This window comes from Acinonyx jubatus, chromosome D2, assembly GCF_027475565.1.
Source record: "Acinonyx jubatus isolate Ajub_Pintada_27869175 chromosome D2, VMU_Ajub_asm_v1.0, whole genome shotgun sequence".
Taxonomy (NCBI): domain Eukaryota; kingdom Metazoa; phylum Chordata; class Mammalia; order Carnivora; family Felidae; genus Acinonyx; species Acinonyx jubatus.
The window spans coordinates 7,821,377-7,847,500 of record NC_069393.1 but is presented as its reverse complement, the minus strand read 5'-3'; the positions used below and the strand labels follow the sequence as shown (position 1 = coordinate 7,847,500).

The window sequence follows — 26,124 nt, the reverse complement described above, 5'->3', positions numbered from 1 at the left end:
GCCATCTATCCCACACACAGGCTTTTAGAAACGCATTCTAGATTCTGGGTAACCCAGCAACTTTGATCACCTGTCTCATTCAGAAAGGAATGATCTGTTTCATTTGGACTTTACTTTGAGGGACTTTCCCCCCCACTTTTCACACTGCTGGTAAAATAGATTTTGAAAAAAGCCCTCCAAATCTAGATTCTCCGCTCTCTGTCCTCCTTTTCTTTCCAGCCATAACTTAATGCTTTGCTGGGAAAGGAAGTAGAAAGGCTGTATGTGGACGTTTCCAGCATCCTTCAAAAAGGAGTAATTTTTGACCAGGGACTTAGCTAACTATTAAATTAGTAACCTTTAACCGCTAATACATTATTTCAAACATTGAGTGAATATCTTTGGAAATGCACACTCAGTTTCCCTGTCTTAAATGACCCATTAGCATCAAACATAATTTTACATATTGTAATGACCCAGATCGTTATTAAAAACACCAGTCATTATAATGAGCTCTAGACGAGGCCACAGAAGTAAATGAATGAATAAGTTATAAAGGACTGGTAGGGTCAATGGGTACCGACCCCAACAGCTATCACAAAAGATTGTCTTTACACAGTCTGCAATATCATGGTGATTCTGATTTAATGTTTCTTGTAAGAGTCAGGTGCACAATGTCCTGGCTATACCCATAGCTGGCTTTCTGCACAATTGAAAGATCTGAATCAACCAACGGCTGAAGTTGCCTTCTTCAAAGCTACCGCCTGGAAAACCGTCCCTTTCTGGGATATCATTAAGTGTTGCCTAAACGGTTGGTATCACTCCAAAAGGTTAGCTATGCTTTCTGCATTGCCAACCGTGGAGTGACCTCCTGCATTTTCTAACTCGATTGTTCATACCTAAGTACATGTTTAGGGGGAGGACCCTGGCACACAAGATTCTGGGACAGATTATTCACAGGTTACACATTCTTCCCTTTGAGAAATGATGATCTTATGCTCTCCAAGAAATAATTGTGACATCTTTGGAAGCTTTAAACTATTGTATTTCGGGACACCTGGATGGCTCAGTCCATTAAGTATCCGACTCTTGATTTCGGCTCAGGTCACGATCCTGAGATAGAGCCCCATGTTGGGCTCTGCACTGACAGCACGGAGCCCGCTTGGGATTCTCTCTCTCCTTCTCTCTGCGCCCCTCCTCCACTTGTGCTGACATGCTCGAGCTCGCTCTCTCTCAAAATAAATAAATAAGCTTAAAAAAATAAACTATCATATTCCTAGGTACCACATGCTGTATGGTACGTGAGCATGAAGCTTAGGCAATTCAAGACCCCTGAAAGATTCCTTCTTCTGCTGAAACCCAGAGGGACCTTCCTTCATGGGGCTTACTCAGAGTGGAGAACAATGGGCAGGAATCTCAAAGAAGACCACTTTCATCCCTGCAAAGCTATCTGTGGGATACACTGTACAAAAGTAAGACTCAGAGAAACTATGCAGCCCCCTGACCGGCAGACCATTTCAGTCAACTATTCCTTGAAGTTCCCAAATAGCGTTCCAAGTGCTAAGAACATCCTAAGGAGAACCCAGCCTTCAGAAATACATCCACTCAATCAACTGGACTTGCTCGTGCAAATCTTTTGTCTTTTCAATTAAATTTGGCCCAGAGACATAGTCACACATGAAGCCTGGGGAAAGGTCTACTTTATCTCTTGTTCTCTCAGGAAACTCACAGTGGCTGTTCTTACCGATGCTCTGATAGAGCCTTAGGCACTAGAGATACTAGTCAACTTTTGATGACGCACAATGTGTACAAGAGGTTGTGTCCACCGCTCTTTCTGAGCCTTGCTAACATATAAGGAGGTAAATAGTGGTTGGCTGGGGAGCAGACACTGCCAGGGCCCGAATCAAACCCTCACGCTCTGCATTCAGTGAAATTCCAGCAGCCAAGTTCTGCATTTCTTTGCTTGAGGATTTGCTCTGATCACAGCAGCAGCTGGAAAAGCCACAGAATTAACACCCCCTGGGAGCACCACTGCTCAGTGACAGAGAAAAGTTGGTTGTAAACATCTTGTCTCAGCCCTCAGGTGGGAGAACTATAGGGCTCAGTTTCCCAGAATTCCCCAAGGGAAAAGCTCCAGCTACACATGGTGGTAACTCGCTTGTCAACACACCCTCTCTGACCCCTTCTCTACCGAGTCTCACGGTGACTCCCTTCCCAAATAAGCCTCCAGTCCTTTTCTCGAGGTCTGCGTCTGGTGGTACCAGACAAAGGTACTTCATTAACACAACCTTTGGCTGGCCTTTCAGATCTTCATCAGATTTCCATTTAAGTCTGTACCAACTTGACTTTTGTCCACTGGACTTTTTTCCCCCCTTTTTTGGAGAAAGAGAGAGAGAGGAGAGAGAGCATGCTCACACATGAGCTCTGGGGAGGTGGCGGGGTCAGAGTGGGAGAGAGAATCCTAAGCAGGCTCCACTCTCAACATGGAACCCAACACGGGGCTTGATCCCACGACGCTGGGATCATGACCTGAGCCAAAATCAAAAGTTGGACCCTCAACCAACTGGGCCGCCCAGGCACCCCTGTCCACTGACCTCTTCTAAAGGAAACCTAAAGTTCCTAGGGTTACCCCTCGCTCTGCTCTACTGTTCACATACAGACACAGAGACCAGCAGTGCAGCTGGAAACAGATCAGCTGAGGTGATCATGTTCAGCAGTCTCCGAGAGTAAGATGATGCATATATGAGCACTCAGGAAACAGTTACGTAGGGATGAAATAAATGTATCTTATGCATGTGTGTATATGATACGATCTAATGATATGCATATCGTTACTGTTACTGTCTCTAAAAACTAAGCCACATTGTACCTTCTCTAAGAAAAAAAGTAGTTCATTAAAAGCATAAATGTAAGGACAGTAGAGAAAATTTGTTTTAGTGAAAAATATTTCAGAGATGTACAAACTAGGAAGCTACAAAGCATAGTGAACATACTTCAAGTCTGACGTATGATTATGAGCTAGGGTTTCATCTTTGCTGTAACAAGTAATTCTAGTATCTCCAATCATTCATTTAAATGTTCTATGCCTCAATTTCCTTTCCCTTAATTTTTTTGATGTTTATTTTTGAAAGAGAGGGACAGACAGAGGGAGAGAGCATTTTTATTTTTTTTTTAATATTTATTCACTTTTGAGAGACAGAGAGAGAGAGCAAGTGGGGGAGGGGTAGAGAGAAAGGGAGACACAGAATCTGAAGCAGGCTCCAGGCTCTGAGCTGTCAGCAGAGACCCCAACACAGGGCTCGAAACCATGAACCGTGATCACGACCTGAGCCAAAGTCAGACGCTCAGCCGACTGAGCCACCCAGGCACCCCTCAATTTCCTTTCCTTTAAGGTGACATGTTAGGTTCAGCATTTTCCAAGGGTCCTTCCTACTCCTGACTTTCACTGTGCTTCCTGAGAGCATGGGGGCTTCTACGTGAAGTGGAAATGCCTGTGACCAACAGTTGGATTGGACAAAGACAACAGCAAATAGTGATTTGCATCCAGTGGGAATGTGCCTATAAACAACCAAACAGAAGACTCCAGACACTGGGCTCTACTTAGCTCAGTTTAAAGGATGCTCCATTCTGTTCTTTTCTTGTCTCTCTCCTTTTTTGCTGAGCACTTTTTTTTCTGTGCGTGTGTGTGTGGGTGTGTGGGTGTGTGTGTGTTTTAAAAGCTTATTTATTTATTTTGTGAGAGAGAGAGAGAGAGAGAGAGAGAGAGAGAGAGAGAGAGAATCCCAAGCAGGCTCCACACTGTGAGCGCAGAGCCTGATGCAGGACTCAAACTCATGAACTGTGAGATCATGACCTGAGCATTAATACTGTCCTGAAGGTTGCTGGGCTCTCTCTCTTTCCAGATCCTCCACATGGCTAGAAAAAGGGTCAGCATACCTTTATGTATCGACTGAAGATTGCCAACAATTCTGGACATGTTGACCCAAGAACCTATCCATTTATGCAATCATGCCATCACCTTTTTTTTTTTTCTTTTAGTGTTTATTTATTTTTGAGATAGAGACAGAGCATGAGTGGGGAGGGACAGAGAGAGGGAGACGCAGAATCTGAAGCAGGCTGTCCAGGCTCTGAGCTGTCAGCACAGAACCCGATGTGGGGCTCAAACCTGTCAACTGTGAGGTCATGACCTGAGCCAAAGTCAGATGCTCAACCAACTGAGCCACCCAGGGGCCCCCAAAAATATTCCATCACCTTGTTAACCATCAATTGATCATACTCCTGAGAGTTATTCAGTCTTCTCCTTATTCAAGATATTCTGTCTTGGTCCACAGTCATGCCATTGGTGCTGTGATACCATGAAAACTCTCATTTACGATTCTTGCACCTACTTTAGCTCAACGATCTCCTTCTTTATATCTGCCACCCAAGAATCCAGCAATGCCTTAAAACTCAAAGTCTGTGACTCAAATTTCTCTTCCTCCTACATCTTCATCATTAAAACTTCACTCGGAGACTTAAAATTACCCCCTTTGACCACAACCATCTGTTCTTCTATTCATTCCATTCCAACAAACAAACCTATCCTTGAGTGGGTCTTTCTCATGCAAGAGTCATGAAATTGTTTCTGTACTGACAGGTATCTTCTTAAGTGAATCCAAACATCCATTCGTACATTCATTTCTTCATTTGTTTAATAAAAACTGTCAAACATCTACTAGGTGCCAGATGGGATGGTAAACCCAAAGATGAATGAAATCATGTCTATAGCTTCTATGTCTATGGCTAGTGTAGGAGACTGAGAGAAAAAAAATAAGCAACGTAAAGGGGCACCAGTGGTACAGAAGGGCAGCTAATAAAATACTGTGCAGAGAGAGGAAGAAGCAACCAATTTCAGTCTGGGGTGTTGCTGATACAAACTGTGGTGCTGGATAAGTTCAGGAAGCCCTGGTTATCAGAGTTAAGTTTCTACAACACCAAAATAAGAATAACATACTTATTATGTTAGAGAAGGAGAAATCAGGTTGAGTGCTTATAACTATTTTATGATTATATAGACAGTTTATTAGTATCTACTGAAACATTAAAATTTTTTTTAAGTTTATTTATTTGAGAGAGAGAGAGACAGAGAGAGAGAGATTAGGGAGGGGCAGAGAGAGAGGGAGACACAGAATCCAAAGCAGGCTCCAGGCTCCGAGCTGTCAGCACAGAGCCCGATGCGGGGCTTGAACTCATGAACGGTGAGATCATGACCCGAGCCGAAGTCAAACACTCAACCGACTGAGCCACCCAGGCGCCCCTACTGAAACATTTTAAAATAAAATATTATGCTGTGTGATTTGGAAAACTGATTTTTTTCCAAATCTGTCCAAATAATCCTTTGAACACAAGCTAAAAATAGAAGCTCCAAACCACTTTTTTGTTTGTTTGTACAGTACATTTGGAATGAATTATTTGAAAAAGAATGAGAATTCTGGCTCTTTAGAAGCTTTCAGGGCTTCGTTTTTTTTTTTAATGTAAATGAATTTAATGTAAATGATATTGTAAAATTGCTTTTCAGAAATAACTAAGAAAAATACCAACGACTGGAGCACCTGGGTGTTTCAGCTGGTTAAGTGTCCGACTCCTGATGTCAGCTCAGGTCATGATCTGATGGTCACAAGATCGAGCCCCATGTTGGGTTCTGTGTGCTGACAGCACAGAGCCTATTTGGGGATTCTCTTTTTCCCTCTCTCTCTGCCCCTCCCTGGCTGTTGCTGCTGACTCTCTCTTTCTCTCTCTCTCTCTCTCTCTCTCAAAATAAATAAACTTAAAAAAAAAAAACGATTTTATCAATAAGTAAAAACTTCAACCTATTAAAAGGAAAACACTTACATTGCACCGACGCTCTGTTTTTATCTTCAATTTTCTTTTATGTCTTAAAGGACATAAAACAGGAGAAAATAGGAATGATATATCATGACAAGGAGATAATCGGAAAACATACCAGAAGAAGCTTCCAGTCTTTCCAATCGGCTGATCAACCAGTCCAGGGAGCCAGAAAATTGGGCACAGTTTTTACGATTTCCTCTAATTAGAGCCGCTGCAAGAAAAAGAGCAGACTTCACAGTTATGTGATTTTCCAGGTTAAAATGCAAGGGAAGTTGCTAGTGGCCCTAAAATGGTGGATCAAGAAGAAAATACTTTGGCTTAAAACATAAATATATAGACACACCTACATGGACAAAAGTGAGATTTTTTTTTTTTAAAGAATTGATATTTATTAATAGGGACTGAAACAAAACATAGCTCATTAGAAAGACTACATCTTGAAGAAAGTTACATTTCATATTGGGAGGAAATAATAAAGGATAATGGAAAAACCAGTGTCCTGGGAGTTGCCTCACCTGGGCTCTAATACTCTTTGCATTTAATTAGCCAGGAGATTAAATCATTTAATTTCCCTAGAGCTCAACATTCTCACCTCTATAATGAAGAAGTTAAGAGCACACCAGTTTTCCTGAAAATGGAGCACAAAATACTAGGAGATACAACTCGGTAACTGTAATAGGGACATAGACAGATACAATTAATTAAAACGTTACCTGGAAATAAAGGATGGGAGGGTAGATGACTAGTAAGTCTGAAAACTTCTGCTTTCCCCCTGTATCTCCACTTCTCCTTTAAAAAAGATTCACCACCATGCATTTGAAGGATTCTGACATGCAGTCAAATCGCCTGTTCTAACTCTGTTTAACCTACTGTTTCTGACACACCTTTGACAAAAGAAACCATCTTCTATGAAACTCCTACACGACCTCGAGGATCTCCTTCAATCCAATGTACATAATCCATTTAAAACTTCCAATGATTCAAAATCATGCCATTCTTTCAAAGCAAATCTGGTGAATATTTTAGGTTAATTCATGAGATTGTTCAGAAACTACAATTGTCTACAAAGGGTCAGTGAGATGGTGACAGAATAGGGCATTTAATGGGAAAAAGATGTCGCCATAAGAAAACAATCACTATTTTTTTTTAATTTTTTTTAACGTTTATTTATTTTTGAGACAGGGAGAGACAGAGCATGAACAGGGGAGGGGCAGAGAGAGAGGGAGACACAGAATCTGAAACGGGCTCCAGGCTCTGAGCTGTCAGCACAGAGCCCAACGCGGGGCTCGACCTCACAGACCGTGAGATCATGACCTGAGCCGAAGTTGGAGCTTAACCGACCGAGCCACCCAGATGCCCCAACAATCACTATTTAAACTCTGCTAGTGCCAGGAAGCAGTCTGAAGAACGCAAGTTTCAGAGCCCCTGTGGTGAGAGAGCATAATTAATGTTAGACTCCTGTCACATAAACTAAAAGTTGGTACCTGACCTCAGAGTAAGAAAAGAAACAGTGACAGCAAAGACAGGAAGGTCTATTCTTACAACTGTAGGAGAAGAGCTCTGTGCACAGAGCTGCAGGACATTTGCACAAAGAGTAAACAATGATGCGCTTAATTACTTAGACTCCTCTCTCGTTCTGGGGCCAGAGGTCCAGCAAGAGCCAGCAATCATCTACACACACACACACACACACACACACACACACACACACACACACACACACAAGTGACAAGTGCTAGGGACAAGTGTCAAGGATGCGGTGTCATAGAAGGATAAGGAGTCCAATGTGCTCAGCAGGATTTCTAATTTTAACCCATTAGAATATCTGTTCGTGACTTACAACAACAGCCACTGAGGGGGGGTATAGGGTAAGGTTTCTGAATCTTTACAGAGTCTCATTTGTTTAAAATTTAACTCACTCTTTTAATTTTACCTCTGGTTTTTAAACCTGAAGATAGTAAATGTTTTCTTTAAAGGACAGATGTTAGAGATAAGGTGATTATTGAAGAAGCTACAACGTAAAAAATCAACCCTTTTAATAAACCATGAAACATTAAAGAAAATCATAGAGTAAGCCACACACAGAAAAAAAACCTTCATTAAATTTGCTGCAAACACAGGGCACCTGCGTGGCTCAGTAGGTTAAGTGTCAGATGGGGGCTCAGGTCTGATCTCACGGTTCATGAGTTTGAGCCCTGCATCAGGCTCTGCACTGGCGATGGTGGGGATTCTCTCTCTCTCCCTCTCTTTCCACCCTTGTCCTGCTCACACTCTCCCAAAGTAAATAAGTAAACTTAAAAAAATTTACTGCAAACAGAAATGGCATATCCCATGTTGGTACAGCCCACTGACAACAATGTAACAAAACTAGAAATTAGTAAGAAAAGTAGAAACAAAAATAAAACTCAGCCACTTAATAATTTAAACTCTCTCATTAATAATTTTTGAGTCAGTAACAAATCAATACCAGAATTACAGAATATCTAGTAAATAGCAAAAACAGAAATGTTACCTAATAAAATCAGTGGTCTATGGTCAAAACTGTACTAAAAATTAACCACTTCCACTGCTAAGCAGCAGGGTGAAACGTGTTAATTAAACAGCCTTTCAAAATGTAAGAGAGAACATCAAAAAACATAAGTAAAATAGGAAAAAGAAATAAATAGCCAAAAAGAACTACATTAGAAATAGAAAACGTGATCTATGTAATAAATTAAAATGGTAAAACTAATCCACAAAGTCAAGATTTATTTTTAATGATTATTTATTTTTGAGAGAGACAGAGTGTGAGCAGGGGAGAGGCAGAGAGAGAGGGAGACACAGAATCTGAAGCAGGCTCCAGGCTCTGAGCTGTCAGCACAGAGCCTGACATGGGGCTCGAACCCACGAACTGCGAGATCAGGACCTGAGCCAAAGTCAGACACTTAACCGACTGAGCCACCCAGGCACTGCCAGGAATTTTTTTTTTTTAATATAAGCTAAATATCAACTGCTTTAATCATGAAGGAAAAAGAAAAAAGTTAAGAATAAACAGGAATTATAAACACAGTCACTGTATCTCTGTACCAGAACTCTGAAACATCTAGGAAAAAGAATGGTTTCCAATTATGCATATATATACTTTTTTTTCCACCAAAACTGACCCAAAGAAGAAAAATCTAAATTGAAAAATAAAGCATGATTAATATTGAGAAGTATGTCAAAGACCAAAAACTTTTTTCTGTATTCGAGAAAAAAAGTGATTTCTAAACTACACTATTTTAAAGAAACTAAGGAAGCCTCCCTAATTATTTTATAAAGACAGTATAACTTTGATATCAAGACCCAACAAAGAAAGTATGCATATAAGAAAACTAGAGGGAACTCTTAATTACGAATACAAATCCAAATATCTTCTATAAGGATAGTATTTCCAAATCATATTCAGCAACGCATTAGCAACATTAACTCAAGTAGGGGTTCATTCCTCCAATGAGACAGAAATGTGTTAGGATGTCTGTTAATAAGTCCAAGATGAAATGTGATGATCTCAATAGACTCTGAAAAAATATATATATTTCTAATGAAAACAATTAAACTCCATAAAATCAAGTGCCTCCTGAACATTATCAGTGTGTGGGTAGGTGCATGTGTGCAGGTATGTAACATGGCTTACAGATAAACGGAGGGTAAAATCTTGCAGTTCAGCAAGTTAGTTAAGAAGAAATCAGTTAAGTGAGTTTCCAAAGTAATTGAAAGCTGTGCTGAGAATTATAGGAAAGTTCGTCATGATACAGTTTATAAGAGCAAAATACTGGAAACAGTCTGAGGGTGCACTACCCTACCCTTCAGTAGGGTAGTATATGTCCACTGAAACCTGGTGAAGGGTTAGAGCTACTGCCAAGAAGAGATGCCCCCAATACAGAAGACAGGTGCAAACAAATGCTATAGAATATTGGTCGTATGATCTCATTTTTGGGAAGTAAGTGCGTATATTCAATGTATATGTATACATGTATAAGTATGTGCAAAGCATGGAAAAGCGGTGTTTTTTTCAGAATATTTCTTGGAAAATGAGAGCTGCTTCTCTGAGAACTATATCATGATAAGTTCCTGAGACAGAAAACAGAGACCTTAAGGAACAGTGATAAGGGTAGGACTACTATCCTGCCTCCAAAGGGGACATTTTCTTATTTTAAAACAGGAAGGAAGATGAATGGAGCCAGGAGGAAAAAAGGATCATGCTCCGTGACGTTTTCCTTCACAAGGACGCCCTCTGGAGTCACAACAACTTCCATCCCAAAACAATCACAAACGGTCAATACGAATGGCAGTTTGCATGCACCTGTAAAGAGGTGAAGTTCAGCAAGCCAAGGTACTACATAACCCTGGAGAGACAACAGAGATAATGAAGAAGCATGAAATGGAAAACAATGTATCCAAATAATCCCCCCAAACGTAGAGACATCAGGCCGAAGCCTTGAGCTTGTCTCAATCCCTAAAATTGGAATTTGGACTGAGCTACCTAAGCCTTCGGGAGCAGAGGGCCACAAGTGATGTCATAGTGATGCGGGATGTGCATGGGTCTGAACACATCATGCTATTATTGTATGTGTGTGCATGTGGGTGTGTGAAGTGTTTTATATGTGTATAATGTTATAGAGATTCACAGAAATGTTTTTATTTATCTTTAATTTTTTTGATGTTTTTATTTGAGACAGAGCGAAAGCACGAGTTGGGGAGGGGCAGAAAGAGAGGGAGACAGACACCAAAGTGGGCTTGGTGTTGCCAGCACAGAGCCTGATGCAGGGCTCGAACTCACACACCGTGAGATCATGACCCGAGCTGAAGTCTGATGCTTAGCCAACTGAGCTCCTAATTTTTTTTTTAATTTTAGAGAAAAAGAAAGAAACAGAGAGAGAGCAAGAGCGAACATGAATGGGGGAGGGGTCGAGGGAGAAAGAGAGGGAGAATCCAAAGCAGGCTCCATGCCCAACGCAGGACTCGATCTCACGACCGTGAGGTCATGACCTGAGCTGAAATCAAGAGTCGAACGCTCAACCGACTGAGCCACCCAGGTGCCCAAAGAAATATTTTGAAAAGGTTATATGCTAAAATGGGTGGTTATGTTTTAAACGTAGTTTCTACCTCTTTTTCTTTTATCACATTTTTTCATGTTGAATAACTAACTAAGCCTCTCAACTTTTATCCAACCAGAATATGAAACGCAAGTAATATTGGCCATCCACCGAAAAATTATTAATGTCAAAGAGACTCCACTCTGCATCTCTTACTCGTTTTATAACATCGCTGTGTCCCCATGCTTTAGTGTCTTTAAGCTCTAAGACTCAACTTCTCAAAATACTTGGAGAATCAGAAAACTACAGACAGGTTAAGATGCAAAGATCTTCCAAGAGTACTCTCACTTTTAAAATTTACTGAACAAATAGTGATTACCTACTTTGCATCTGGCACTGTTCTGGGAGTAAGAGATATAGCAGGGAATCAAATGAGGTTCTCTTTTGGAGCTCACATGCAAAGTATGGAAATACCAAGTGAACGGTTATAACATAGGCAAATGAGGGACCAAAGAACTAAAATCCACAAAGATTTTTAAAATTTTCAGATTAACAAGTGGTTGCTCCTAAATCCTGAAAAGCCTAAAAAACAAAAATACACAAACACACAAAAACTCGAGAATGCCACTGACAAATCTCAGAGTGCTGTGCCACAGAAACTTCTTGGAGAGCTTGAGGAGGCATCCCTGCCATTGGGGGACCGTGCAAACTCAGGTTTGAGGACCGCCTGCCTAGGAAGTGGACGGGGTGGGAGAGACACCAACCCAGAGTTTTGCGTGGATGGGTCTCCATGAGTGTGTTGGGCCAAGAATGCATGAGCACTTCTCATGGATCCTGGGGGAAGAGCAACTCTGTGGACTCGTTCTGAGTCCACTCAGTACAGCCATCAGGAGCAGCAGGAAGACTTCAGGAGACAGAGGCTGGAGGCAGGCTACTAGACACGCATGGCCGAGCAAGGAGCCACAAAGAGCCACCTGAGAACAGAGTTGCGGCTGTCCTGTCCGTGAGCAGGGCCTTGGCTAAAGGCATCTGACATGCCCCCCGGAGAAAGGCAGCTCCCACCCCCTGCCAGCTGTTCCACTCACCCCCACCAAGGAGGACAGCTGTAACCTTCTGGCCAGAGCCAGAGATCGGGCAGCCACACAACCAAGAAAAACTAGGCTACGTTCTCTCCTCCCTCTCTACCCTCATCAGGAGGCAGCCGGACAGCTGGCTGGTGGAGGACACGGTGAGGGGAGACAGCCCAGTGTTCCTGCTGGCACAGCTCATACCGGGGCCAATGCCTCACAGGCAATTTCAGTTCCAGAGTCCACGCTCGGGGCCAGTCGACGCTGCTCCCCACCAGTCTCTTTCTGCCTGAACCCCTGCTCTAGAAGAGATTAGGAGGAGGGGTCTCGGTCAACATCAACAGATTAAGAAAGTATCTCGGGGTGCCTGAGAGGCTCAGTCAGCTAAGCTCTGACTTCTGCTCAGGTCGTGATCTCGCGGTTTGTGAGTTCGAGCCCTGAGTCAAGCTCCGTGCCAACGGCTCAGAGCCTAGAGCCTGTTTTCGGATTCTGTGTCTCGCTCTTTCTCTCTCCCTCTCTCTGCTCTTCTCCCACTCCTGCTCACTCGCTCTCTCTCTCTCTCCCTCAAAAATACAATGAACGTTAAAAAAATTTTTTTTAAATAAAAAACAAGTATCTCACAAAATAGGTTACAAAATGAATTTCCATTAAAAATGGCAATGGAATTCTCATTGTCATTTCATAGACACGAGATTATTACAGAGAAGAAAATGTTGTTTATAAAATGTCTTTCAGGATTCCCTGGAGGATGACACAGGAACACCCGTATGCACAGATGCCAGAATACTACCCAGTATGAGCATGTTTGAAACCGGTGCCTTCCTTTTCCAACTCTTGACTACCTTCCCCCAGTGTTTTACGACATTTAGGAAGATCTGCCTCTTTAAGACACCGGGAAAATGCTCTGGGTGTGCTAAAATCCTTGATCTCTGTGCCCTTTCCAAGTGTTAAAGGCTTTCAAAGGCTGGTAACTTCTGCCTCCCTAAATGGGCTGCAGCCTATCCTATTTGTTTCATACTTTGAACCTTCGTTAAATGAGTATTCATTGGGAGGGTTTGCCAAAGAGCCATTTCTCAAACATCTTTAGAAAATCATCCTGGCTTGCAAGCCTCCTGCAGATTAATTGTGTGGATTTCAGAAAAGACGTATGAAAGCCAGCCATGGCAGTGCTTTCAAACTATGAATATTGGTGTTTCCGGAACACTCCACTCCCTCCAGGAGGCGGGCTCATCAGTCTGCCTCTGTCGTTCTCCACCTACAATGCATATTAAGTATATGTGTCAAATTTTAAAATTGTTATAGATTATCATTCCCACCTGCTGTCTCCATGCTAAATAAACCTGCTGAAGAAAAAGAAGGTGGCTTATTTCACACCAAAGTCTACGACGGGACCTACCGTCTACCTAGCTGGAAGCATGGGAAGGAAGCTTAACAGACTTGGAGTTAATGATACTTGGGCCACACTTCCTGATACCTGGGTAAAGAAAGACAGTGAGGGGCACCTGGGTGGCTCAGTCAGTCTGACTCTTGGTTTCGGCTCAGGTCAAGATCTCAGGGTTCGTGAGTTCAAACCCCGCATTGGGATCTACGCTGACAGTACAGAGCCTGCTTGGTCTCCCCCTCTGTCTCCCTCTGCCCACCCAGCCTCTGTTTGCTCGCTCGCTCACTCTCTCTCTCTCTCTCTCTCAAAATAAATAAATGAACTTTAAAAAAAAAGAACATTGAGATGTAAATATCGTATCACCTCCAGATACTGCTACAGATCTGAGGCTTTCACAGCCACACTGAAGTATCCACTCACGTATAGACGGCTACTTATCTTCTGATTACACTGACTTCACTGAAAATTACTGGCAGCAGATGGTTCTTAAGTCAACATGAGATTATATATTTTTTTCTAATCATGGAATCAGTGTTCATGACAACAAAAACAGAAAATCAAGAGTAGTCAAAGGGACAGTTAAACCACAAAATCTCTCACCGCTCTGTGTACCCTGAACACCCACCAGAGAACCTACCATGTGTATATTGAAAAAGAGCCTCTTGGGCGCCTGGGTGGCTCAGTCGGTTGGGCATCCGACTTCGACTCAGGTCATGATTTCGCGGTTCGTGAGTTCGAGCCCCATGTTGGGCTCTGTGCTGACAGCTCAGAGTCTGGAGGCTGCTTCGGATTCTGTGTCTCCCTCTCTCTCTGCCCCTCCCACACTTGTGCTCTGTCTCCCTCTCTCTCTTAAAAATAAATAAACATTAAAAAAGAAAGAGAGTCTCTGGGTGCTCTGGGTGGCTCAGTTGGTTAAGCGTCCAACTTCAGCTCAGGTCATGATCTCACGGTTTATGGGTTCAAGCCCCGCATCGGGCTCTGTGCTGACAGCTCGGAGCCTGGAGCCTCCTTCTGAGTCTGTGTCGTCCTCTCTCTGCCCCTCCCCCACTCACGCTCTATCTCTCAAAAATAAATAAACATTAAAAAAAGAGAGAGAGAGCCTCTTTAGACGCATGCACTAACATAAATAGTCTATTTCTGGGGCGCCTGGGTGGCTCAGTCGGTTAAGCGTCCGACTTCGGCTCAGGTCACGATCTCGCGGTCCGTGAGTTCGAGCCCCGCGTCAGGCTCTGGGTTGATGGCTCAGAGCCTGGAGCCTGCTTCCGATTCTGTGTCTCCCTCTCTCTCTGCCCCCTTCCCCGTTCATGCTCTGTCTCTCTCTGTCTCAAAAATAAATAAAACGTTAAAAAATTTTTTTTAATAAATAGTCTATTTCTTCACTCGACTGGAATTAATTTACTAGCTTTCCCTTTCATCCTCAATTGTGTAGCACTGTGCCATTTACATTAACGACTCTTTTCAGTTATAAAAGTAATGTGTGTAAATAGAATAAATATCCAATGGAACACGCAGGAAAGCAGAAGTCCTGTCTCCTGAGAAGCAGCCACCCAGCCCTTCTCTGTGCATCCTTCCTTAAGTGTTCAGTGTGTACAAGAATGTATCTTTCTCTACATATCTCTAATGCAAGGCAGTTGGAATCTTAATGTTAATACAGTAATCTTATTCTTAATACAGCAAGCATCTTGCTTTTTTTCACTCAATACCATATCCTAGATGGCCATGCTAAAAAAGAACAGCCATCTGGCGTGTTTTATACAGTTTTCCTGGTGATACGTTTATCTCAATTTTCAATGATAACACGGTACTACACTATTACTTATGGAACCAATCCCCTGTTGATAGAAAAATTGCTCTCAATTTTATGCAATTTATAAACAATTTTGCAGTGGACCTCCTTTCCACACTTGTACAAATATATCTCTAGAATACATTTCTTAAAGTAGAATTTCTAGAGTAAAAGGAAATACATTCAAAGTTTTATGTATACTGCCAACCGGAGTTTGTTTGGTTTTTTAAATTCCATCAACTTGCACCCCCACCAGAAAGAAACACACTACCCAACATTTCCCCCAATAACGAGTATTATCAAATTGTTTATCTGTGCTCATCTCCTAAGTGAAAAATGATCTTTATCATTTTCATTTGCAGTTATTTGTCATGTTGAATATCTTTTATTATTTTATTTATTGCTCTGGCAACTACCTGTCCCCATCTTTTGTCTGTTTTTCTATTAAGCGGTATGTCCTTTCCTTATGGATTTATGAAAGCTCTACACATGATAGGAACCGGGCCTTTGTCTTTCACACAGTTGGCATATTTTATAAAATCCCCACCTGTTTTTTTTTTCTATTTTGTAATGATATCATTCACCATAAACATTTTGATTTTTGCGTAGTCAAGTTTATCAGTCTTTTATTGATCACTTACTAATAGGATTTGACAACAACACGTATTGGGATGGTCAAGGCAGCAAAGTCAGTAGCTGCACAGCACTATGGCTAGGCTAGCTTTATTATTTACTCTGTCTCTTACTCAACCAATAACTCCATGAGAGCAGGGATGGGATCCTAGTCATAACTGTCCCTCACTGCCCAGATTAGGGCATCTCCCATAACAGGTATTCAATTAATCTTTCTGAACGGATGAGAATCTTATTCAAATGCAGGTCCACTGGACTCAAAGTCCACGTTTTCCCAACACGACACAGTCTCTGTTACAGAGGACGCCTCTTCAGAAGACTGTAAAAGGAAAGAGATTCAAAACACTTGGGAAAAACAAATGGAAAAAGAAGCTTCCCTGGAGAGAGAGATTAAAAAAGAGAGAGAGGGGGGTGCCTGGGTGGCTCAGTCGGTTGAGCATCTGACTTTGGCTCAGGTCATGATCTTGCAGTTTGTGAGTTTGAGCCCCATGTCGGGCTCTGCGCTGACAGCTCGGAGCCTGGAGCCTGCTTCGGATTCTGTGTCTCCCTCTCTCTCTGCCCCTCCGCTGCTCGTGCTCTGTCTCTGTGTCTCTCAAAAATAAATAAACATTAAAAAAAAAAAAAAGAACGTGTGTGTGTGTGTGTGTGTGTGTGTGTGTGTGTATTTGGAAAGTATATTCAGAACTTAGGTCTTTTGTTGCATGAAAAAATTAGTTTAAAAGCCACAAAAACATGCACATGTCTGAAATCAGTGTGTATTACCTTACGACATACACGATTACTATACTGTTAACTTCCTTTAAGATGTGAGTTTTAGAGAATTCTAATTACATCAATTTTAAGTAATATCTCCCTCAAATCATTTCTTAATCAAATGGGATGTAAATAATTAAGGAAATAGATACATACATTTAAGAAATGTATACTTCATGTCTCCATATTAATCTATAACATAGATAATAGTTACTGCCTATCAAACCTCTGATATAAGTAAACTAAGTCTAACATTCTGAAAGTATAGAAGTGGATAGGAGGCAAGCATTGGAAGGACCGAATGCTCAGGGAGCAGGGACAAAGTGAGTGAGGTCTCAGGTGAGAAGGCAGACACCCCAGCCATGGGGCTCCAAAGACTGGAATGGGAAAGGTGAATACCAAGTATCTGAAAGTCAATGGCAATTCTTGAAGGAAATGTGCAAGGATTCCCTGATGTCTCCCATGAAGATTGGTGGAGAGAAATCATACAGCATCCAGCTATCAGCATGATCTCAAGTATTTACTGAATATCAGCTATGCACCAGATGTGGAAGATACAGATGTAAGAGCTGGGCATGACTGTATTCAGAGAATGGGTAGAAAAATGGAATAGAAAATTATTTTCGGCCTGGAGGGAACTATGAAGAACACTTTATTTCCTCCATTTTCTGATGAGGAAATCAAGAGCCACTGTGTATCTACCATAAGCATCATGCTGTATCTTCTGCGTCTTCTGTATTTTCAAAATCCAGAACTTCCCTTGTTATAGCCAATCGTTGCAAGTGAAATTTCTTTTCCAAGGCATAGTTAAAAGGCAAAAACAAGAACAGAAACAAGTTGAAGAAGAAAGTTTTACTACATTGATGACAAAGAGGATGGTGATAAATGTATCCTAAAGAAAAGAAAAAAAAACAAGACTAATGAGAAGAGGGAGAGCTGAGCCTTTGCACACATTACAACAGGTAAGCCATCCAACAATCTTATGAGGGGAATTAGTCTTGCCATTTTACAGATAATATTTATAATAACAATAGACGTCACTCACTATGTGCCTGGTATTTTTCCGAGTACTTTACATCAACTCACGGAATTGCACAATGACCCTAAAAAGGAGGCACTCTAGAGTGGGCAGTGAAGATGAAGAAACTGAGCTCGGCTTTAGTAATCTGTCCAAGGTCATGTAAGTGGTAGAGCTATAGTTCTGAGACTCTTCTGGGCTAAAAGAAGGGTCATTTCCTCAGAGGCTGTTCCCTATGGATTAAAGATTAGAGCTTTGGTTTTTCAAGAAAAAGACACGATGGTAACAGAATGACGGGTTCAGTGATGTGTAATGAACCAACTTGATGGCCACATCTAATCTGTTACAGGGAAACCTACGCCCCGTGGGAATCTCTAATACATTTATTAAATAATTCAAACAACTATTTATTGAGCGCCAACCCCATTTGCACATGGTGCTAGGTGGTGGACAAAAGCACTCAGATTCGAATTCGGTCCATAAAACCTTTTGGATGAGTGAAATGTACACGTTAACATTTGAGCTGGACACTTCAACTCCTTCCCCAGAATTCTCTGCAATGCTCACTTCTGTATGGCAGCCGGGCAGTCCATGGGCTTGGCCCCAGTTTCTGACGTGAGCAGTCCCGGTGAAATGCTGGTGAAATTCCTTATTTCCCTTGCAGGAAGAGCTACAGACGTGTCTACTGAGATGAAAGGGGTGATTTGCAACGGGTTAAGAAACGGCATGCTCTTTCCTAAGAGACAGCTTCCAACAGCGGCCCTCTTTCACTTGTTCCATGTCAGAGATCACTTGTGCAGCACTGTGAGAGGACAGCAGGCGGCTGAGGCCACACGAGGGCAGCCAGCACTGGGGGGAGCAGACCCTGCTGCGGAAGGCACAACACACATAAAGAAACTGGTTCTGGAAGCAATGATAAAGCCACTGAGTCACACCCGCTGGTAGACCTCCAGCTCTGGGAGCCAATGAACGACCTCTGCTGTGTGCACCAGAGGCCGTAATCCGCACGTGGACACATCCTAAGAGATGCATCATTCCACCTACAACAACTGCTTCTCCCCTTCCTCTCTGAGTAGGTAAGTCACGTAAAAGTCAGATCTTTAGCCGTGTTCCCATGAAAATTCGAGTCAGGGGCACCTGGGTGGCACAGTCGGTTAAGCATCCGATTTTGACTCATGTCATGATCTCACAGTTCGTGGGTTCAAGCCCTGCATCGGGCTCTGTGCTGACAGTTCAGAGCCTGGAGCCTGCTTCGGATTCTGTGTCTCCCCCTCTCTCTGCCCCGCCCCTGCTCACACTCTGACTCTCCTCTCTCTCAATAAGAAATAACCATTAAAAATTTTTTTAATAAACTAAAAAAAAATTAAGTCATAAAACCACTTCCGACGAAGAGTGTGCTCCCACCCAGCGTTTTGTAGAGTTTATTACTACTCCTTCAGTAGGTTCTAAAAGAATCCAACTTAATCCCCAACGAACTCTGTCAAGTAATAGGCTTGAGGGATATGTGGCCCAAAAGGATAAAACTGAAATGTTGACTTTGCCAGATGAGACTTTTTCTATGATTTTAGAAAAATGCATCATATTTCTCTCTGTCCATCTGTATTACTTAAGGATACAGGAACGCATGGACCCAGTGAAAAGAAAAAACTAACAGACTATGGAGACAGCTGATGTGAAAATGTAAGTAAGATGTGCATCACCTAGATTTCTCTGCAATAGCACACTTTCTGCACATAACCCTTTCTACCCTCAAACACACACAGAGGTCTAGACCCCTCTTTACCCTCAACACCTAGTTTGTCACAGAAACAAAGCCAGCGTTGTACCCAGTGAAGAGGTCAAACTGTGGTGGCAAAACCACTACCATACTCCAGACTCTACCAAATGCAGAAATTCGTGCTGTAATTTCTTCACTGACAAAGAAATACTTTGCAAGGGGTTTGGGCACCATAAAATCCTTACCCTAATGATTTCATGGGTAAAATAATCAATCCAGGGGGCGCCTGGGTGGCTCAGTCGGTTAAGCGTCCAACTCTGGCTCAGGTCATGATCTCGTGGTCCGTGAGTTCAAGCCCCGCGTCGGGCTCTGGGCTGATGGCTCAGAGCCTGGAGTCTGCTTTGGGTTCTGTGTCTCCCTCTCTCTCTGCCCCTCCCCTGATCATGCTCTGTCTCTGTCTCTCAAAAATAATAAATCCACAATCCTAGGAAGCCTCAATATCCTGGGTCCTGTTCAAAGACACGCTAGCCAGCATTACCCCTTATTCTGAAAATACCAAACCGTATGTGTTTAATTGTTATGGCAGAGAAAACAGGCCACCTGAAGGGATCAGGCACAAGAATTCTATCTGCTAAATAGTATTATTAAATTTTAGTGAGTTTCAATTAGATTATAGATAATATCTAAATATTTTGACAACTTTTCCATTTTTTGCTGAAAAAAAATGCCTTGAGACTTCTTTTCTCCACTTAGGCACACACTTTCCTACTCTATCAGAACTCGATTTAACTAGTCAACATTTACTGAGTATCTGCCATGTGCCAGACACGATGACAGAGATAGCCAAATCAGAAAAGGTGCCCTTCTTGCCTTGGAGATCATGGTTGCATTTGTAACTAATGTGGTAAATGCTACAAACAAGTAAATATTGAGTTCCAAGAAAGCAGAGACAGAGGGAGAGAGAGGGCGAGGGAACTGTTCAATCATGCTTGAAACTTAGAAAAAATGTCAAGATTAACTTCAAAAAAGTCACGTGTGAACTGGGCCTCAAAGAATATACAGGAATTTGGGGAAAGGTGGGAGTAGGAAAATGTCCCTGAAGCGTGGATGTGGCCAGGATACTGAGAAAGTGGGTATGGCCAGAGAAAGGGGAAGGACAGAGTCAAGGGGAAGCCTAACAGGGTTCACCGGGGCCTCAAGTACCAGGCAAAGCAAGTTAAACCTGGCCTTCTGGAACGATGGGAGAAGCTGAGAATTTTCTCAGCGGAAGAGACACATAGCTACAGTTCACCAGATGACTGTGGGATTGTCGGGGGTGAGGGTGAGTGGAGACAGAGTTAATTCTTCACAGGTCTTCTGCTCTTGTGTGTCTTGCGAATGAGCCACTGAAACCTTTATTTTGGGCCATCTTTTCACAGATGTTTGTAGCAAGCAGCCTTGGAAGAGACAGATGGTGTCTCCACCCAAAGCAAAGGGCAGGCAAGCGTATTTCCAACATGACTGACTGGGAGTCACAATCCCTTACCAGTAACTCAACGCACTGCATGTCAAATGTCCCCTTCATATTATCCTGTTGAGAAGTGGGGTTTGGGGAACTGGCCTCCAGATGCTGGTATTTTGGCTTTGTCCATTGCTTTGAGAAACAAACTATCCCCCTTTATCCTAATTTGAGGCCAGTTCAGTAGCTTCCAAGTTCATAGTTCTTGACAAGAGACATGGAGAAGCTATTGGAACAGCCCAGACCAAAACCACTAAGGACGTATGTTTGCATACAGTTGACAGGAATGCTCCTAAAACCACAAGTGTTGCTTAACATACGTCAAGCACACTGAGAAGCTGCAAACGCATGGAGAGCCTGGGTGGCTCAGTCAATTAAGCATCTGACTTCGGCTCAGGTCATGATGTCACAGTTCATGAGTTCGAGCCCCGCATCAGGCTCTGTGCTGACGGCTCGGAGCCTGGAACCTGGAGCCTGCTTTGGATTCTGTGTCTCCCTCTCCCCGGCTCACACTCTGTCTCTGTCTCTCTCTCTCTCTCAAAAATAAATAAATGTTAAAAAAACAATTAAAAAAAATCTAAGTTGCAAACACAAATCTCAAAGGGACAGAAGGAAGATGAATGTCCCTGACGAGACTCTGGTGAGGGAGAAAGAGGAGTCTTGGGGGACTAACTTCAGAATCACAAAGGAAATATCTCCTGCCTATGCATACAGGGGCCCCTCACCCCCCCCCAAATTACACCCTTGATGTCTCCCCTCCACACGCTGAAGACAAATCTACTGCTCTGGGCACAGTACACATTCAGGGATGGATGTAAATACCAAACATCACTAGGATTTAGTGCAACAACAGGAAACACATTGAGCCTCGATTAAGAAGCAGGTCATAAAACTTATGGGATCGTTCTACACGGGCGTGCGTTGGCTGCCTCGAAAACCATCAGACGTCTTACCTAGCAACTCATAGAGAGAATTCAGAATCGACTTCCAAGCCTCGCCTCCTTCTCTCCCCGCCACGTCCGCGAAATGCGCCGCACTGCTATAGACATGCAGCCTGTCGATGCACTCGAGCACGAGGTTGATCATGCCCTGGAAAGTTAACAAGAATTACCCTGAGAAACAGCGATGCTGCTCACAGACGAGAAATGATGCTCAGTTGATTAATTAAAAAAAAAAAAAAAAATGGCTGGCTTGAAGTAAGCCTGTTAATCATAAAGAAAATTGAGGCCATGTATTTACATGACAGGAAGAAACACATTTGCATGGGAAATAAAACGTTCTTGAAGTAATGCAAGTGGCTTCTAAATCCTGCGGGCTGTTCTCAGATAGAAGCAGAAGAACAAAATCAAAATATGTGCTTCATATTTGCACGGGCAAGGTTTACTGCTAGATTAAGGAATTGATCACAACTGTATTCTACCATGAGTAAACAAAGAGGTTCACTAAAAAATATTCCACGTTGACATAAGGATTATTTTTTTAAACTTTTTAACGTTTCTTTATTTTTGAGAGAGAACGAGAGAGCAAGCGAGCACAGGAGGAGGACGGGCAGAGAGAAAGGGAGACCCAGAATCCGAAGCTCCAGGCTCTGAGCTGTCTGCACAGAGCTCAACGTGGGACTCGAACTCAGTAACTGCGAGACCATGATCTGAGCCCAAGTTGGACACTTAACCAACTGAGCCACCCAGGCACCCCAAGGATTATTTTTTTAAGTTTATTTTTATTTATGTTGAGAGAGAGATAGAGACCAAATGGGGGAGGGGGACAGAAAGAGGGAGACAGAATCCCAACCAGACTCTACACTGGCACAGAGCCCGATGTGGGGCTTGAACTCATGAACCTGAGCCAAAATCAAGAGTCCGTCACCTAACCGACTGAGCCACTCAGCTGTCCCTAGCATAAGGATTATTTTGAGCTGAAGGCAACTAAGAAAACATTCTCTTTTTCTTCTCCACCAGGAAGGGTGGGAGATGTTTAATCACAAGAAACAATGCCCAACGCTTATCAGCCCAGAGGCTTCACAGAGGAATCTACCTAAGAAACTTTACTAACTCACCCTCACCTTCCATTAGTTTCCGTCTGTATTTACCTTCCCACAACTTGCTGCCCCAGACGCTCAAAATTCCTTTCCTTTGTCTCTTCGGTTTCTACAAACTTACTGTCCTTTTGTTAGGATGCTGTACAAGCCCAAGTTCTAACCACTCCTTTGAGTTGCTCATCACAGAGTGCTCCATGGATATGCAGGGTTCACCAGTTAATAAACCTCCACGTGTTTTCTCTTATATAGCTGTCTTTTGTCACTCTGATCTGCAGGGCCTCGACCAACAAACCTGAGATGAGTGGAGGAAAAATATTTCTTTTCCTCCCCTGTAACAGCACGAATGAAACCTCGTTCTTAGGGTAGGCACTGTCATCATCATTTTTAATATTAAGCTAAAGATCTAATAAATGAATAAAGACAAGCTCATGAAAAGATAGCTTTGAAGCAAATAAAAAATGCGTTATACCACTGTGCAAGATGCTATCTAAATCTGGGGCTCCTGGAGGGCTCAGCAGGTTGAGCGTCTGACTCCTGGTTTTGGCTCAGGTCATGATCTCATGGTTTTCTGGGTTCGAGCTCCACACCGGGCTCTGTGCTCCAAGCAAAGCCCTGCTTGGGATTCTGTCTCCCTCTCTCTCTGCCCCTCTGTCACTTGTGCCATCTCTGTCTCTCTCAAAATAAATAAATAAACTTAAAAAAAAGATGCTATCTAAATTTGAAATTAAGCTTTTGTTATTATTTCTAGATCAAGGTTGCCAAAATGAGGCAAAACACACAAAAGGAAGAGTTGACTAATCAAGGGAACCTATTTCACACAGAGTTGTAAGAGGGACCACGGCCCTAAGTACATTTGTCGGTTCCCGTCCGGATTGTCTTATGCGAGAAATTGAAAAAAATCCAAAATCAATCCTTCGTATTTTCATAGCCCAGTATTTCAGCATGGTCTAATATTTTGGCAGATGCAGGATGAAAAGGTCTCAACAGGGGCACCTGGGTGGCTCAGTTGGTTAAGTATCTGGCTCTTGCTCTCGGCTCAGGTCACGATCTCACGGTGTGCGAGTTCGCGCCTCGCATCGGGCTCTGCTCTGGCAGTGCGGAGCCTGCTTGGGATTCTCTCTCTGCCCCTTCCCTGCTCTCTCTGCCTCTCCCTCAAAGATAAATAAATAAAAACTTTAAAAACTTAAAAAGAAAAAAAAGAAAATGTCCCATCAAACTCGTCCATGTTGTCACTGGCTCACATTCACAGGTCTCCGTGCTTTCATACCACCACAGTCTCTAGACCCACCTTTTTTTTTTTTTTTGTATACACACTAAAAAGTCCTCAAAAATTAATGTTAATTTCAAAGGCTGTTGATGGAAAATTAGGAAACAGTTTTCAAACTAGAAGAAGGTAGAGGTAGGGATTGTGGGTACTCGTCAATATTCTCTAACCTTTCTTTCTTAGACACTTTTACTCTGAAACATTCATTATTCCACACACAGGGGGCACTCAGAGGAAGGGGAGCACGGACTGAGCCGGTGGCATTTGCCAGCTCACCTCTGCCATCCTCCCACCGAAATTCTTCTCTATGGCAGTAATTCCGACACTCTTTTCAAAGGAGCATTAGATGTATCACTTGGTCCTTCTGTAATTCTGTCTATAAAATATGGCACGTGAACTCCTTTTTTGCTGCAAGGTGCGTGAAATAAAATCACACGCGAAAACTCAGTCCATGTAAAAGTAAGAAGTGCATCTGCTCTGTCCAAGCAGAGAGGCTGGAGCTCTGTCTCTCCACAGGCGGCCTGACCTCCCCTGGGCAGTTTCTCCCTCTCAACACCAGGCTCCCTGGGGACCAGGCACCTCCCAAGAGCCTCGAGAACCTGCTGACGAGTCTAAAAACCCTCCAGCTTTTCAAAGCCTGTGTTTGTTCGGACACTTTGAGATACTGTGTGTCTGTAACAAACAGGAAGCGAACTGCAGTGCAGTGAATGATCAGTGCAGAAGGCTGAGCTGACAGTAAAATAAAATGCCTTTGCCAGGGGAGTGAAGAGTTTCACTGTTTCAAATTAGCACTCGCTGACAGAGACACAAAAATGATCGCAGGGTTCCTCCAAGGCCCGGTTCCCTTATGCCACTGTTTACCTGCTCATCCAACTCCAAATGCAAACCTTGTCAGAGAATCTCCCCCCAGAGCAGTGGTTTTCCGAAGACAGCAGCATAAAGGAAATGAATGTTGGTGGAAACTCACCTCTTCCTGGAAGAGATTCTGACGGTTCTTTAGAGCCCGTAATCTGTTCTGTTTGTCTTCATGCTCTAAGTGCTCGTCGGGGGGATGGAAGTAACCAATCAGGTCCTGCAGACTCAGACTCACAGATTCTATAGGGAGGTCTACTGTGGAAGCCTTCACTCTTTTGCTGAGCGCATCAAGGCCCCTAAAATACACAGCAAACATTTCTCGACATCAGCGATCTGCAATCTTACTGTTTTTTAGACCACGGATGAGTTCAAGCTTTACCCTCTCCCCCCCACACCCCTGTAAAAGGAACCCATAAGAAAGGTCCTAGTTTTCATCAAACAGCAATAATTAATATATTCCAATACAAAATTCTAAATTTCGCCAACTATATATGATGCTATATTAAATACACCAGTATTGGGGGTGGGGAGGTGCCTGGGTGGCTCAGTTGGTTGAGTGTCTGACTTCAGCTCAGGTCATGATCTCAGGGTTCCTGAGTTCGAGGCCCGCATTGGGCTCTCTGCTGTCAGCACAGAGCCCACTTTGGATCCTCTGACCCCTCTATTGCCCTTCCCCTGCTTGTGCTCCCCCAGAAAGTAAATAAATATATGTTTAAAAAGTAAAATATAGGGGCGCCCTAAAAAATAGGGTTAAGTGTCCGACTTCGGCTCAGGTCATGATCTCACGGTTTGTGAGTTCGAGCCCCGCATCAGGCTCTATGCTGACAGTGCAGAGCCTGCTCAGTGCAGAGCCTGTTTGTGATTCTCTCTCCCTCTCTCTCTCTCTCTCTCTCTCTCTCTCTCTCTCTCTGCCCCTCTCTCATTCATAATTTCTATCTCAAAATAAATGAAAACTTAAAAAAGAAAACCACCAGTATCAAGAGAAACTAGTCTAGACAAAACACTGAAGGGCTCAAGAACCAAATCCTAACAAAGCCAATGGTCCCAGTATTTAGAAACTAACTGATACACATTTTAAATCACCACATACTTCAAGGTCTAAGATGCAACTTCCCAGATTCATAATTCTGGGCTTTAATTGTTCTACTTTTTGTTTTTAAAGAGGGAATTGTTACCTGCTACATCACTGACCCTCACTGTCATTTTGTAA

At 42.9% G+C, this 26,124-nt stretch overlaps 1 protein-coding gene across 7 annotated transcripts in view; it reads right to left on the bottom strand.

Annotated features, from left to right (window-relative positions):
* The window catches only part of RYR2 (ryanodine receptor 2), a 749,501-nt gene that overhangs the window by 349,048 nt on the left and 374,329 nt on the right, over nt 1–26,124 (bottom strand). For all 7 annotated transcript variants that reach the window (XM_053207799.1, XM_053207801.1, XM_053207802.1 and 4 more), the window contains 3 exons: nt 25,027–25,210; nt 21,711–21,846; nt 5,963–6,058 (listed from right to left, as the gene is read on the bottom strand). In XM_053207799.1, the coding sequence (XP_053063774.1) occupies nt 5,963–6,058; nt 21,711–21,846; nt 25,027–25,210 (416 nt within the window). The remainder of the gene's footprint in view (nt 1–5,962; nt 6,059–21,710; nt 21,847–25,026; nt 25,211–26,124) is intronic.